The sequence below is a fragment of the Alosa alosa genome, chromosome 21 (assembly GCF_017589495.1).
Source record: "Alosa alosa isolate M-15738 ecotype Scorff River chromosome 21, AALO_Geno_1.1, whole genome shotgun sequence".
NCBI lineage: Eukaryota > Metazoa > Chordata > Actinopteri > Clupeiformes > Clupeidae > Alosa > Alosa alosa.
The window spans coordinates 2,625,823-2,639,180 of record NC_063209.1 but is presented as its reverse complement, the minus strand read 5'-3'; the positions used below and the strand labels follow the sequence as shown (position 1 = coordinate 2,639,180).

The 13,358-nt window shown below is 42.1% G+C and overlaps 1 protein-coding gene across 1 annotated transcript; it reads right to left on the bottom strand.

The window, feature by feature from the left end:
- Positions 1 to 7,041: 7,041 nt before the first annotated feature.
- Positions 7,042 to 10,301, bottom strand: hbegfa (heparin-binding EGF-like growth factor a). Its single transcript, XM_048231530.1, has 6 exons — positions 10,069 to 10,301; positions 9,112 to 9,327; positions 8,780 to 8,972; positions 8,316 to 8,477; positions 8,088 to 8,176; positions 7,042 to 7,974 (listed from the first exon to the last, which is right to left on the bottom strand). Exons 1-5 carry the CDS (start codon positions 10,109 to 10,111, stop codon positions 8,104 to 8,106), a joined length of 687 nt encoding a protein of 228 aa, XP_048087487.1. The 5' UTR covers positions 10,112 to 10,301; the 3' UTR covers positions 7,042 to 7,974; positions 8,088 to 8,103.
- Between the last annotated feature and the right edge of the window lie 3,057 nt (positions 10,302 to 13,358).

The window sequence follows — 13,358 nt, the reverse complement described above, 5'->3', positions numbered from 1 at the left end:
TATGCAAGAGAGAAAGAGAAGCTCAGTTAAATGTTAGACTTGTCTTGTCCGTTTTGTCACTAGGAACCATATTTAGACATTATGTATAACATGCAATGTTTTTGTGAATAATCTTGCAAGAGAGAAAGAGAAGCTCAGTTAAATGTTAGACTTGTCTTGTCTGTTTTGTCACTAGGAACCATATTTAGACATTATGTAAAACATGCAATGCTTTTGTGAATAATCTTTGGTGTACACAGTGTAGTGGCATTGTTTTATTGCAAACAAAAAAACAAAAATAATGAATGGACTATTGCACAGTATGCGTCTAATACTTTGGAAAGAGGGAAGGGGAGGGAGAGAAAAAGGGAAGAGAGATGTCAGAGTGAAACATGCTGAGCCTGTGAGTGGAATGCACATCACTGGGCCACAACCGACCCGGATTCCAGGATTGAACCAATAGAGGTTTCAAGATGCTTGTCAGCCAGACTCTTTAATGGGAATAACATACAAACTCTGATGAAGACTGTCCCTGCATCTGTGCTTCTCAATCAAATTAATTTATTGCATCCAAGTGCTGAGAACAGGCTCATGCAGCCATTTTCTGCCTGTTCTTTATGCCTCAGCACAGCCCTAACTGTCTCACTGACCTTGACTCCACGTCTTATAATCAGTCTACTTTCACATAAGGGAAAGTTTCATTTTTGATGAAAGAAGCTGTTGGCATGAATCAATCATGGTTGTGCTGGGCAGCCATACAACCCTCCCTCTAAAGAAGTTCTGTTCTCAGTAATTACGCTTAAAAATCCAGACTGGAACAGCGCCCAATTAGTGCAGCTTTGTATGAAGCATTTATCTTTGACCTCTACATCTGGATCAGTGGAACAGCCCACATAAGGGCGAATACTCATAAAAACTGACAGTCAACCAGATAGGCGTATCTGAATTTATCTTGGCCCAGGTGACATTTAAGAACTCAAAGGAGAGGGAGGGATGGACTTAAAACACAATGAAGATGTCGCACACAATGTGCCTGTGAGGAAACACTTGACGCCGAACAGCTGCACTTGAGAAACAATACCATCTTTGTGTGGCCCTGTGCAATTGAGAGCGCTGTGGAAAGTTTTTAGTGCAACATGTATGTCCGAAAGGGAAGAAGGTGTTCCGAGAGAGTGTGAGGAGATGCGTTAATGTTGCCATAGAGCTCGCCCAAAACAGGTGTGTGCTAATATGCATTCACTAGAGATGTAAGCATTGCACAGAGGACTCTTGAGGACAGAGAATGGTGTCAGGTTTCAAGGGCGACGTGTGGTGACCCTCCCTTCTATTCTTGGCCTGTGCTTTCCAAGATTCCCTCTTTCCAAAAGTTCTCATTTGCAAATGTATAAATGTTGTCAAAACATATGTTGCGAACATCAAAGCATATAATAAATGAGATGTCCTTTTTTCATGTCAGAACCACTTCTTGTCAGGTGCAGTGATGTTATATGCTGAAATTTTAAGTCAGCTTCATCCATCATAATCAAACAATTTTGCAATTATTTACACCAAATCTGATTATTCTGATAATCTGATAATTGCCCGTGCAAGCTTTACTTATTGCTTATTACAAATGATGTTAAATGCCATCGAGTGACATCATGGACATGGAAGTGATGTGGGACATTTGGCCTCTGGAATGAATTGGTACCCATGCATCACAGAGACTGAATCACTCCCAGTTGATTCAGATGAGACTGGCAATGGTCAGTGATGACAGCAGCAGATTCTGCTGGAATAATGGCATGAGTCACTTGCTGTCCCCAATGGTCTTTCAGAGACGGCCGCCACCACACATTGAGCAGCAGACCACTGAGCTCAGAGTGAAAGGCTTTGAGTAGGAGGGAGCTTTTCACACCGACATACAACGAGTCGGCCCTCTGACTCACTGCCCTGTGAAAACACTCACAGGGAGGAAAATGGACTGACTAATCACCCGACACCAAGTCTGCTTTACAAGTCATTGGGGGTCCTGAGGCACAATAATAAACAGATCACTTCTCAAGATGGGGCCTGTGTCAGAGAGAGAGTCAGCCTGTTATTTGCAGACTAGACAAGAAGGATTTTGTTACTAAGCCCTTGCATCTTTGGGCCAAACTCTCGGCTTTGGCTCTCCGTAACTGTGGCTTCTACCACTCCTGGAAACAGATTACAAACTGTTTCGATGGCTCATCCAAAATATTGTAGCTAAAGCAAGGACATATGTAGACTATCCATCCTGTGCTTTTTCTGAGATGCAATGGCGTCCTTTGACATTGAGAAATAAGAGGGAAAACTCATGTTTGGATGATCAAGCTATCATCAGGCAGATGGACATCTTAAGCAGAGCCCACACAATTTTGTGTCGTCGCTTGGTGTCTGTTTGAAGGCGCTCTTGTGGTGGAATCTCTGTCATGACACTCCGGGTCACTCCCGAAGAAAAACCCCACAGCCCAATGATCTCACCAGTGAGAAAAATCCCCCTGCACTCTGCGAGCAGCGCTGGCTGCATTCCTGCGCACTGAGAAGCGCTCCCACACTCTTCTGGTTCACAGTGGGAGAGAGAGAGAAGCAGGGAGAGAAAGAAAGACAGAACCAACGAAAGAAAGAAAGAAAGAAAGAAAGAAAGAAAGAAAGAAAGAAAGAAAGAATAAAAAAGGGCATGAAAAGAGAAGAATGTGAGGAAAGAGGTGAATGGGACGGTTCCTGAGGTCCTGATGAATGAGACAGGGAGGCATGAGTAAGCCTGGCCAGAGGAGAAAGGGAAAGAGTCACAGGAGACAAAGAGTAACACAGAGGGAAGGAAGGAGGGCTGAGGAGAGGTGGGGGCTGGGTGAAGGGGCAACATCCGTTTATAGTTTTTGGGTGATGACACTGTCATGATGGAAATGTCAGCATGGCCATTAGAAGATTTACTCCCTGAAGAGAGATGCACTCTCCCCTGCAGAGACACGGAAGACTGACCATCATCAGTTAGCTGTGGCTGATGGAGGGAGAGACTAGCCCGTATGTTGAATATGGACAGATGCTTAGAAAGCTCTGGCCCAACGGTCCTATTTTCCCTCCATGTGCCTGTCTCTCTGTCTGCCATTTGTGACTGGCACCGTGCCCCAAGGCATGCAACAGGCACCTTTCATTCAAGCTGTTCCACTGACACAGGCAATGTGGCAACAGTACCATTAATATGAAAATAAAAAGCAAATTCTTGACTGTAATTGTTGTTGTAATCCAGCTGGGACTACTTTTATTACTACTGTGTCTCATCATGCTTCAATCTGCTATTTCTCCTCAGACTTCAATCTTTTTGATCTATGAAAGTACTCATCAGCACTCATTTACTTCACACTTGCATCACACACTTGCATCCCTGTTTTCTCCGAAAGAAAATTCCCCACACATTGAAGCAATCTCCTGATAGTGTTTTTATCTCTCTGGCTGGGTCTTGTCATAATAGCGCTATTCTGCTAACCATACATGCAGCCTTTAGGCTGATTCACGCAGACCACATTACACACACACGGCGGATATGGGAGCGGGGGGGTGGAGTCCCTGCAGCTTGAGTGGCCAAAAAAACAAATGAGTCAAATGCAAGTCATCATATGTCTTGTAGCCGACACTCTGCTGTGTGTGTCCAAATGGAACCACAAGCGCAGAATCGTTTCAGCATGTTTGCATTTGTGCACGTTCACGGCACTGCATATGGGGGTGAAGCGTGTGTGTTTGTGCGCTCGTTTGTGTGTTCTCTGCATCCCGCCTCTCTCTCACAATCTTGCCTCTCGCCCCCTGAGGTACACTTGAAATACGATCCTGTTTTGAGCCCCTGAAAGTCTAAATAAACTCGTGAGAATTTAATAACGTGATCAAGATACATAACAAGTGTCTGTCCAGGGGTATGAGGTCACCGAGGAGGAATGTGCTGGCACAGCCGTGCCAGTGAATGGGGGAGTGGGGCCGTGCTTCTATTTATTCTCCAACAGCGGCATCCAGTTGACATCTACTGAGCGGGTAGAAATAAAACACTCAGACAGAAATGAAGGACGAGATGGGTGAGAAGGTGGACAGAGAGGAGTGCAGAGCACAATGCCTGGGCGCGTCTCTCTGATGCAAGACAGACAGGGGAATGCGGGGGATTTTCAAAGGATCTGCGTCTTTCAAGTGATGGCGTTGCCCTTTGATCCAACAATAGGCCCCTCTGACTCTGGAACACACTCTCTCTCTCTCTCTCTCTCTCTCTCTCTCTTACAGACTCTCTCTCTCTCTCTCTTACAGACTCTCTCTCTCTCTCTCTCTCTCTCTCTCTCTCTCTCTCTCTCTTCACCTCGCTATCTCTCTAACTTGTAAATACTATCAGCCATTGCCCCATGGCCCCTGTCAGGAGACTTCCCTGTAGTTCCACAATGGCTGTGTCAGCACCTCATCCATCAGCCCACATGTGTCAGCAGTGGAGAGCCAGTTCACTCAGGACAGCAGCAGCTGCTCCACACTCATGCCAAAGCAGCTCCCAAACACCAGCCCTGCACATGAGATGGCAGACACACACAAACACAGGTTGACAGACCACAAAACAAACACAAAGCCCCAAAACGTTTGCCGCTGTTAACAGCCCACAACTATGTGGCAAAGCCGATTAACATGAGACTTCAGGTGTTAGATGTTGTAAACACACAGAGGCACGCAGCTCTGTTCACATGAGTAGGATGTTTGCTGTTTACTGCTTTCTCACTATCATGTGCTCCGCCATGATTACATTTCCAACTGTGTCTTTGCTCACTTCCATATCGCCGTGGAAATGGCCCATTGTTTGCACTGGGGGAGGCAGGAAGCACCTTGCACAGCCAAATAATACTTGAGATGCCGTCTCTTACGGGAACAACAGAGAAGAAGTTGCTCAACCAGGGAGGTTCTCTGCTGGGCACTAAGTCACTCAGTGGTCATGTATGGGCTAATTGTAAACAAACACTGGCTTCTTCAAGTAGATGTGTTAAACCTTCCCTCCATGTCCACCTATAGCTGATGTCCATTCTTCTATAAGTAAAAGACAACAGCATGACATACCTTGGGGAAAGTCAATGTGACTCATCAGAAAGTAACATAATGGAGTAGAATGGACCTGGTCACTGGCCAGAGCGCCTTTCTGAATCATAACAGGTGTGATAAGGAACAAAAAGCTTTCCTGCCTCCACAATCCTGTTATCAACGGAAGGAACAATTCCTTCCTTTTTATTTGGGGAATGGCAAGGAAAAATGATAATTTTAAGTCAGATGGTTGTCTGTGTAACAGGTTTGGGTCAAGTACTACTCAATTCTTAATCCACATTGATATGAATAAACAGGGGATGTTTTACCAGTAAATCATAGATTAACTTTTATTTATATATAGACAATTTAATCTTTTATATCAAAGTCACAGTCAATGCCAGTGGCACATTCATATAATAATCTAAATCTTGCCTAGCTCACCTATCATGATTGTCAAACAACTGTAAAACAATTTGCAAGGAGTGTTGCTAGGCACTCATAAGGCTTATATGTTTTAAAAGCCTTTCATTTCACATGGCGTTTCGGCATTACTGCCTTCATCAGAGTGGTTATAAAACATCTGCCATACAACTTTACCGAAACGGCTTGCATGGCTATTGCAATCTGACTGCTAAATGCTATCATGGAAATAATGGATTGTATTACAGAGAAGTATTAGCCATTTTGACAAGACAAAGAGAAGGGCCAAAACATTTACAGTAAGCACTCTTGCCAGACACACTGTATAATCAATTGAGAGAATGAGTGTGTGACGAGTGCCATCAGTTCAGATTACAGGATGTAAACTCCAGATCAGATGAAATGAGTCAGTGTGTGTAGATTAACTTGATGATCTCAGGTCTGGGTGTCCGTCTGTCTGGCAGAGGAGAGATTCTCATCGCTCTCTTTTTGCCAAATATGGTGTGAGTGAGCACTCACACCTTGCCAGGACATGTTCTCTCTTACTGTCCTACAGCCCCTCTGGATCCTTTCTGTGGTGTTGGCAAATACAGATGGCAGATACTCAAAATGATTATTCTTTGGAGGCAATGAATTGCAATAACAACTATTCTTCAGAAGCAGTGAATTGGTACCAATCTGTTAGAAATGTTGTTTCAAGTGCATCTGTCTGGCCACTGCTGTCTTACACTCCACCTGAACCATATGAATGTGCTGCTGTTACCAGCCACTCCCTCCCATACCCTCATTCCGGTGGGTCATAAAGCCCCCTCTGAAAAACCAACAGCCAAACCACATCAAAGGAACCTGAGGCAGCCGAGCTGTAGAATGCTTGGAGGACAGGATCCGGCCTATGGGGGCTCTGAGCTGGTGGTGACATCATGCCATAACTCACCAAGGGAATAACGCACGTTTCAGTCTTTTACTCCTCCCTTCCCCCATCAAACCAAGGCTTGGCACTTCAGCTGGCTTAGCTGACTAAACCCCACTCCTGTGAAGAAAGTTGTAGCCCAGGGGGCATTTGTGGTATCTTGTGGATGCACTGCATGGACAGGATTGATCAAAAGACTGTTTGGCCAGATGTTAGGCATAATCTGGTTTCGTTGCATCTAAAATGGTGACAATGGGTGACTGGTGTGGAAGTGGACAGGTGCGCATGCCACACACAAACACAAATACAAACACACACACATAAAAGTAGCTGAGGATACAGGTGCCACACATGAAAGGCATCACTGGACCGTGGAGGAGGCTGGAAGGGTAAGCAAATATTATTCTTCCCTTGATAAAAGCCTCTCTGGAGTCAAAAGGCTATATTTGGGATGTCATTCCTCACATTTCTCAAAAATAATATGGCCAAAGTGGGAGACTAGATTTAGCTGGCTGCAAGAGGAAGTGACTCGCTGATACAAACGACTGATCTCATTATGAAGCCTACGACTCCAGGGCACAAGAGACTGGCTTGAGAAAATGGGTGGTGGAGGCAAATATATCAAATGGTTTTCTTAAACCTATCCAGTAAGAAAAGCTATCCTTTTGTCTTTCAAAATGATGCATTGTAAACAGTTGGTTTAAAAGATCTTTTATTCACATTTCTTGAGCTTAACAACGATCTCACTGAGCTGATCACAGGCAGAAAACTTATCCACAACCAATACACTGCTGGATCATGTGGTGAGTTAACAGTAACTACAGTAATGGAATTCTTAATTTCATTGTATTACATTGTCATGTCATACAGAAGCACAACAATGTGGATACTTCAGTCCACAGGCCCTAAATATTTTAACAAGTGGTAACTGAGATAACTGTATCATTATGACACAAATATATAGATTGAGGATAATGTACAGTAATCCCCATTATTAGTCCTTTTAATAAACAATTTATCCATTTTAGGGAATATAATTGTTTGCCCATAAATATTGTACAATAAATATTATAACATTAAAACCAGTACAAATACACGGGCAGTGCTTTTTTTGTTGTTGGGAGACATCAGAATAAATATCACTTAACATAAATAAATAAATTAAAAGATAGGCATAAATAAAGTTTTTACAGTACACAAGACAACAATGAAAATGTGCGGGGAGAAAGAAAGCAGATTTGCGTAAACACTCCATCCAAAGACCAGGCTGATCCTGGAGGACCCCTGCCTTGACATCAGGCACATCGGTCTTAACGTTTCCACAGTCCTCACTACATTCAGACTACCTCCATCTCAGACAACATGGCCTCGTGATCACCGCCTTTATATGTGGCATAACCCTCGTAGGCCTAGTCCCAGAAACTGCGGCGGCCCTTTCTGTCCCATCTCGCTGGACTTTGGGGTCTTCCGGACGTGACCCAGTTCATGTCTGTCCAGTGGGTCAGTCGGCGAGAGGAGATCAGTCACTTGTGACGGGAACAGTCACTCTACCTCCTTCTGTCGTGTTCTTCTTATTGGCCTGTTTACTTCTCTTTTTTATTTTGAGGTAGAATTTCCACATCTCCACCCTAAAATTAAACAATCACAAAAGAAATGATTAGTCACACTAATTCCAGTCCAGTCAACTGAAAAAAAAAAACCAAGGTATTGTCCATGTCGGATGTGTTGTTTGGCAGCTCACCAGTCCATGTCCTCGGTCAGTGGTGTGGCGCTGCCCCGAGCTTCACCTTCTCCTCGTTCTCCACATCATAGGCACCTCGCTTGTGAAACCTGAGGTTAGATTCACAAACAAACTTCAGACCTCCAGTTCTATCCAGTATCAAGTACGCACTCTCATTATTTTCCCGCTCTTTTAGTGTGACTGTCCACCCCTCCACCCCAGTCCCCCACTAGAAGCATGTGGACTGACCTCAATGCCAAAAGGAGGCCGATGATGATGAGACAGAGTGAGGACAGCACGACTGCCACCACTGCCAGCGCCGTCGTCCTGTTATATCCTTTGTCTGTTCCACTACTGGGCAAAATCCAAATGACGTCGTGACATCGCTCTCCGGAGTAACCGTCGTGGCATCTATAGAAGAGACATGTGGTTAGTGATTCTGCATGCTGTTCCTTATAGACATAAAGGCTCTCTTCAGACAACATTCAAATCAATGGAGATGAAGAGGATCAACAGAGATGATAATGCATTTATGAGGATGCATGGAGTTTTTAAAGAATATGTTTTTGTATTATGTATTTCAGAAACGTCCAGAGCCTATGTTGTAAAACAGGGACTAACTACATTCAAGGCCCATGAAATAAATCTGTATGAACAACAATAAATTACATATGTAGAAACAGATGATGGATGTGCAAGTGGACAATACTTACATGCATGAAGGTTTACGGATGTTTGAGAGGTATTGGCAGGTGCCATGGATGCAGAAATCTTTATATTTCTTCAGACATGGATTCCTCTTTTTCCCCTTTCCCTTCTTCCTCCCTTTTCCTCTCCTCCTTTTCCCTACTGCCTTTTCTTCAGTCAGAACTTTGCTAGGATCCTTAGGTTTGCTGGAAAGGGCAACTAAAAGCAAACAAGGAATAATTAATTCATCTTCTTTGACACATATATAACAGCAGTAAGATGACAACAATCATTAATGTTATTACTGAAAAACTACAGATTGAGTTTCCTCTCAGTCCTGGGTTAGGCTACTACATACCTCTGGGCATGTAGTCCCCTGATACTTCATAGTCGTCCTCGTCATCATAGTAGTACTCTTCATCTTCATCTTCGTCATAATCCACCTCATGCTGCAGATTCTCTTCTGCAACCCTTTTCTCACTCACTGGTTCCAACAGGTTAAACACCGCAGTCTGCGGAGGCTTTTCACTTTCATGCTTGTCGATTGAGGCACCACTGACCAACTTGGAAAGCACTAAGAAAGGAGAGGAATAAAGATCATTGAAATGAATGGATGAACACTTGTAACTTGTATACCATGAATGAGTTGAAAGAAGTATAAACACGAATTGGGAGTTATTTCCTTGATGAGAACAAGTCACACACACACATACACAGAGATGTATGTATATATAACATATTCAACATACAAACACACTGTTATATCACACTGCATTTCCTTTATCTCTAGAGAGTTCTGCAATAGCCACACAAAAATGTCATGCATAGACACTTAGGTAATGTTCGAATATGAGGGTTAAAAATAAATATATCCAATTACATAAAACATGATTTAAAATAGATTGATGACCTAGTTCTAACCCTGTAGTCAAGATGCTCTGAAAAAACATGTTAATGTAAAAAATGAATACTATTCTATATCCTAAATTCCATTTTAGATTGGCTGTAGGCTATGTTAGATGGCAATGGAGAGACATGGTCAAAGTGTAGCCTAGCCTATACATGGTTCAGACAAGACGCACACACACACACACACACACACACACACACACACACACACACAAACGCGACTTTAAAAAGTTGACATCATTGCAGTTGCATGTCACAGTTTCTGAGATTGTAACACTAGAGATTAAATTCTAGACATTAGGTTTGGGCTACTAGACTATCAGACGTAGCCTATGATAGGCTATTAGGCTACTTTTGTTGTAGAGAGCAACAGTGAACTAAAGTAAGGCAACATTCTGAAGCTTACCCAGAGCGTGGACCACCAGAAGTGCCACTGTAGAAATCCTCATGTCTACGGCAAAAAACAAGCGAATGATCTTCGAGTGTGGGAAACAAATAACTTCGACAACTTGTTTTTTCCTTAGATCACGGAGCTGAATCCACAGAAACCTTGTGAACTGAATCCTTTAGTTTCTTATCGTTTTATTCAACTTGAAAGATGACGGGACATCAATACTGCGTGACCAACACCCTCACTGAGACTGCCGAAAGAGCCAGAGAGGTAGAGCATCAAGCATTTATATACCGGTTGCAAGACCACGCCTATTACAACAGGAGCTCGAGCGCCTCGATAAAACATTAACACCACCGCGCTATGCTGAATTAGAAATTGAACAGTGCCGAGCTTGTTATTGCTTTCTTGGACTAAGCATAGGCTAGTATTTATCTAATTCAACTAGGCCTAATGTAGGCCTACAAGTGAATACATGGCCTATAGCCTATTTTAACATTGATTCAGTAAATCAAACAAACTGAAATTTTAATTGTGAAAAAGGACAATAGTTTGCATCTTAGTCTGATTCAAATGTTTATCTTTTAGTATATTACTCTTATTCTTAGGCGACCATATTGGCAGGTCCAGTGTCAGTTGTGCGACAGATAAACGCTTATGTCGCCATCGAGTGGTAGAGATGGAACAAAAATAATGTTTTACAGCTAGGCTAAAGATCACAAAGTAGCCTAGACTAAAGTGTAAGTACTACTACTACTAATAGGCCTAGCCTACTACTACGACTACTAGCATACTGATAATAATAATGCTAGGGCTACTATTAATAAAATTCTAAAATAAAATAAAATATCTGAAACAAAAATCTGAATTGCCAAAGATGAAAAAAATGTAAATAAATAAATCAGACATGATTTAATTATGTGAATTGTTATGGGGATTTAGCCAGTCTACGTTTGCTTCCTTTTAGGCGCTTTTGCCACACAGTAGGATTAGGCCTGCTTTTTTGCATTCCCTTTGCATACTTTTGTGTTCCCTCGCAATTCATTTGAATTTGCGAGTAGTCTAAATATAAAACTCCTAAAAATAGTAGTTTAAAGAAGTACAAAAACATCCACTTTAAAAATGAAAGACAAAGAAAATCCTCACCATAACCTTTAGAGGGCTCTGTAAGAAACCACTGTTAATGTATTTTGACCCCTTTTTTAAATGGATGGGTCTTTTAAATATTGAGGTATCTAAATTTTGTGTCTGTGGGTCTACTGTTTGTTTCTGCTTGCTTTTTAGTCTGGGCCTACTAATAATAACAATAACACAGCAGCAACAACAACAACAATAATAGCCTAATAATAATACCTGTAAACATTCTATTAATAGCCCAGCTGGGCTTTTATTTGCTTGAATTGCCAAACTGATCCTGCTTATATTTGGAACAGGTGTCTATATGGGCCAGGCCTTTATTTCCTTTCACACAAAACTTTTGCACCGCAAAGATGAGAACCTACTATCAAATTAATTATGGTGTAAATAACTTTAATATGGCCTTTCTTTATTGTACTGGTAAATCTGAATGAATTTGACCATAGCCTGTACTTTGGTGCTAATGTTTCTGTAAAATTGAACTGAACATTGTGGATAATCTAACCAATCTATCGATGCAGCATGTCCATATTGACAGCGATTGAAACATTTAGGAATTCTGGCACAGGAGAACTATGCAGTTTTTTTTTGGCTTAATTTACCTTAACTTAACAGCTTCGGAGTCATTGGAATGGTTGACTTTTCCTAGGTTGAATGGTGACCTTCTAGTTCTCGCTTCAAAAAGTGTCTGTGAGCAGAAAACCCAGCCTTGCAACTTTGGTCCAGCAGGTCATCGGCCAGAGTCAGAAAGTCTTGTGGTCTCGCGATGTAACAAATTGCTTTACGGCACTACACACATACACGTCAGGCACCGGCTAGAAGAAGGTAGGAGTTTCTCAGACATTTGTCATGGCAGAGCCAGCGAAAAGAAGCAGAAAGTGAGAACAGGGAAAGAGGATGGCTGACTGACCGAGCAAGGACTGTCGTAAAATATACATACATATATACATACAAATATACTCAGAAGTTGTAGGGGGAGCCCTGCAGAGAAAGCTACGAGCAAAAAGGGAGAAAATAGTGAAGAAATTGCCAGGCATAGGCTAGTTTCCCTTTAAGCAGTGCAGTCTACTATCATAGCTCTAGTGGGTAATCTGGTGCACTTGTAGCCTACTTGTAATTATGTAATAACTCGTCAAAATGTCATTTTCATGTTGTTATGTAATAACTTCCACATTTTGTAATAATCTGCTTTAACGCAATACTTAATACTTTATACTTAATACTTGACCAATGGCTGTAACCCTATTACTTCAACCTATTCTTGCACTGATAGTTGTTTACTTTGTCTACATTATTCTCTTATATGTCCATATTTATTTTATGCTAGTCTCTAGACTTTATTCTTGCACTGTTGGACTTATTTATTTGCACCATCACCATGACACTCACTCTCATAGAGCACCTTACCATGCATACAGAATCACAAGCTCAGTCCCTGCCCTGTCACTGCAAGCGCCTCATGCTTGATCATCACACTATGTGGATATTTGATTTTATTTAGTTTTATTTAGTATTTTAGTATCTTAGTATTTATTTTATCTTCTACTGTCTTTATTGTACAGTGGTGTTTTTTCTATATTTATATACTTACATTACTTTTTCTGCTGTAAGTGCATGTTGTGTGTGATGTCTGTATGCTACTGAGACCTTGAATTTCCCCTTGGGGATCATTGCATTTGTTATTACAAAATGTGGGTGTTGCAAAGAAAAATGGTCATATTATGGTGCAATAAAGTATTAAATATTAAGTATTAGGTATGGCCACAATCCAGGCTGTGGGAGGGAGGGAGGGGTTATGCATATGTGCTAATATAGCATATAAACAGTCTAGCAGTAAAACAGTAGGCCAGTGGACAGTCAGTACACAAACATGGAGGAGGTGGAGAGGCAGACAGACTGCAGAGAAGTCTATCTCTCCTCTTCCCTTAGTGAAGCATTGAACAGTTCAATGGCCCTAGGGACAAATTACTTCCTCAGTCTGTCAGTTGCGTATGACAGTGAGCGAAGTCTCCAGCTGATCAAGCTCTTCTGCTTTGTAATAGTGCTGTGGAGTGGATGACATTCATTGTCCAAGATGTTGATCAGTTTGTTCAGGGTCCTTTTATCTGATATTGAAGTGATACACTCCAGTTCGGCTCCCACGACAGAGCCAGCTTTCCTTACCAGCC

What these genes read in the sequence shown, in the direction of transcription:
- hbegfa (XM_048231530.1), bottom strand. Translation starts at nt 10,111, where the DNA reads ATGAGGATTTCTACAGTGGCACTTCTGGTGGTCCACGCTCTGG. An exon ending in TCTGGTGGTCCACGCTCTGG is followed by an intron (nt 9,328 to 10,068) that starts GTAAGCTTCAGA and finishes CTCCTTTCTTAG; the next exon opens with TGCTTTCCAAGTTGGTCAGT. An exon ending in ATCCGTAAACCTTCATGCAT is followed by an intron (nt 8,478 to 8,779) that starts GTAAGTATTGTC and finishes TCTCTTCTATAG; the next exon opens with ATGCCACGACGGTTACTCCG.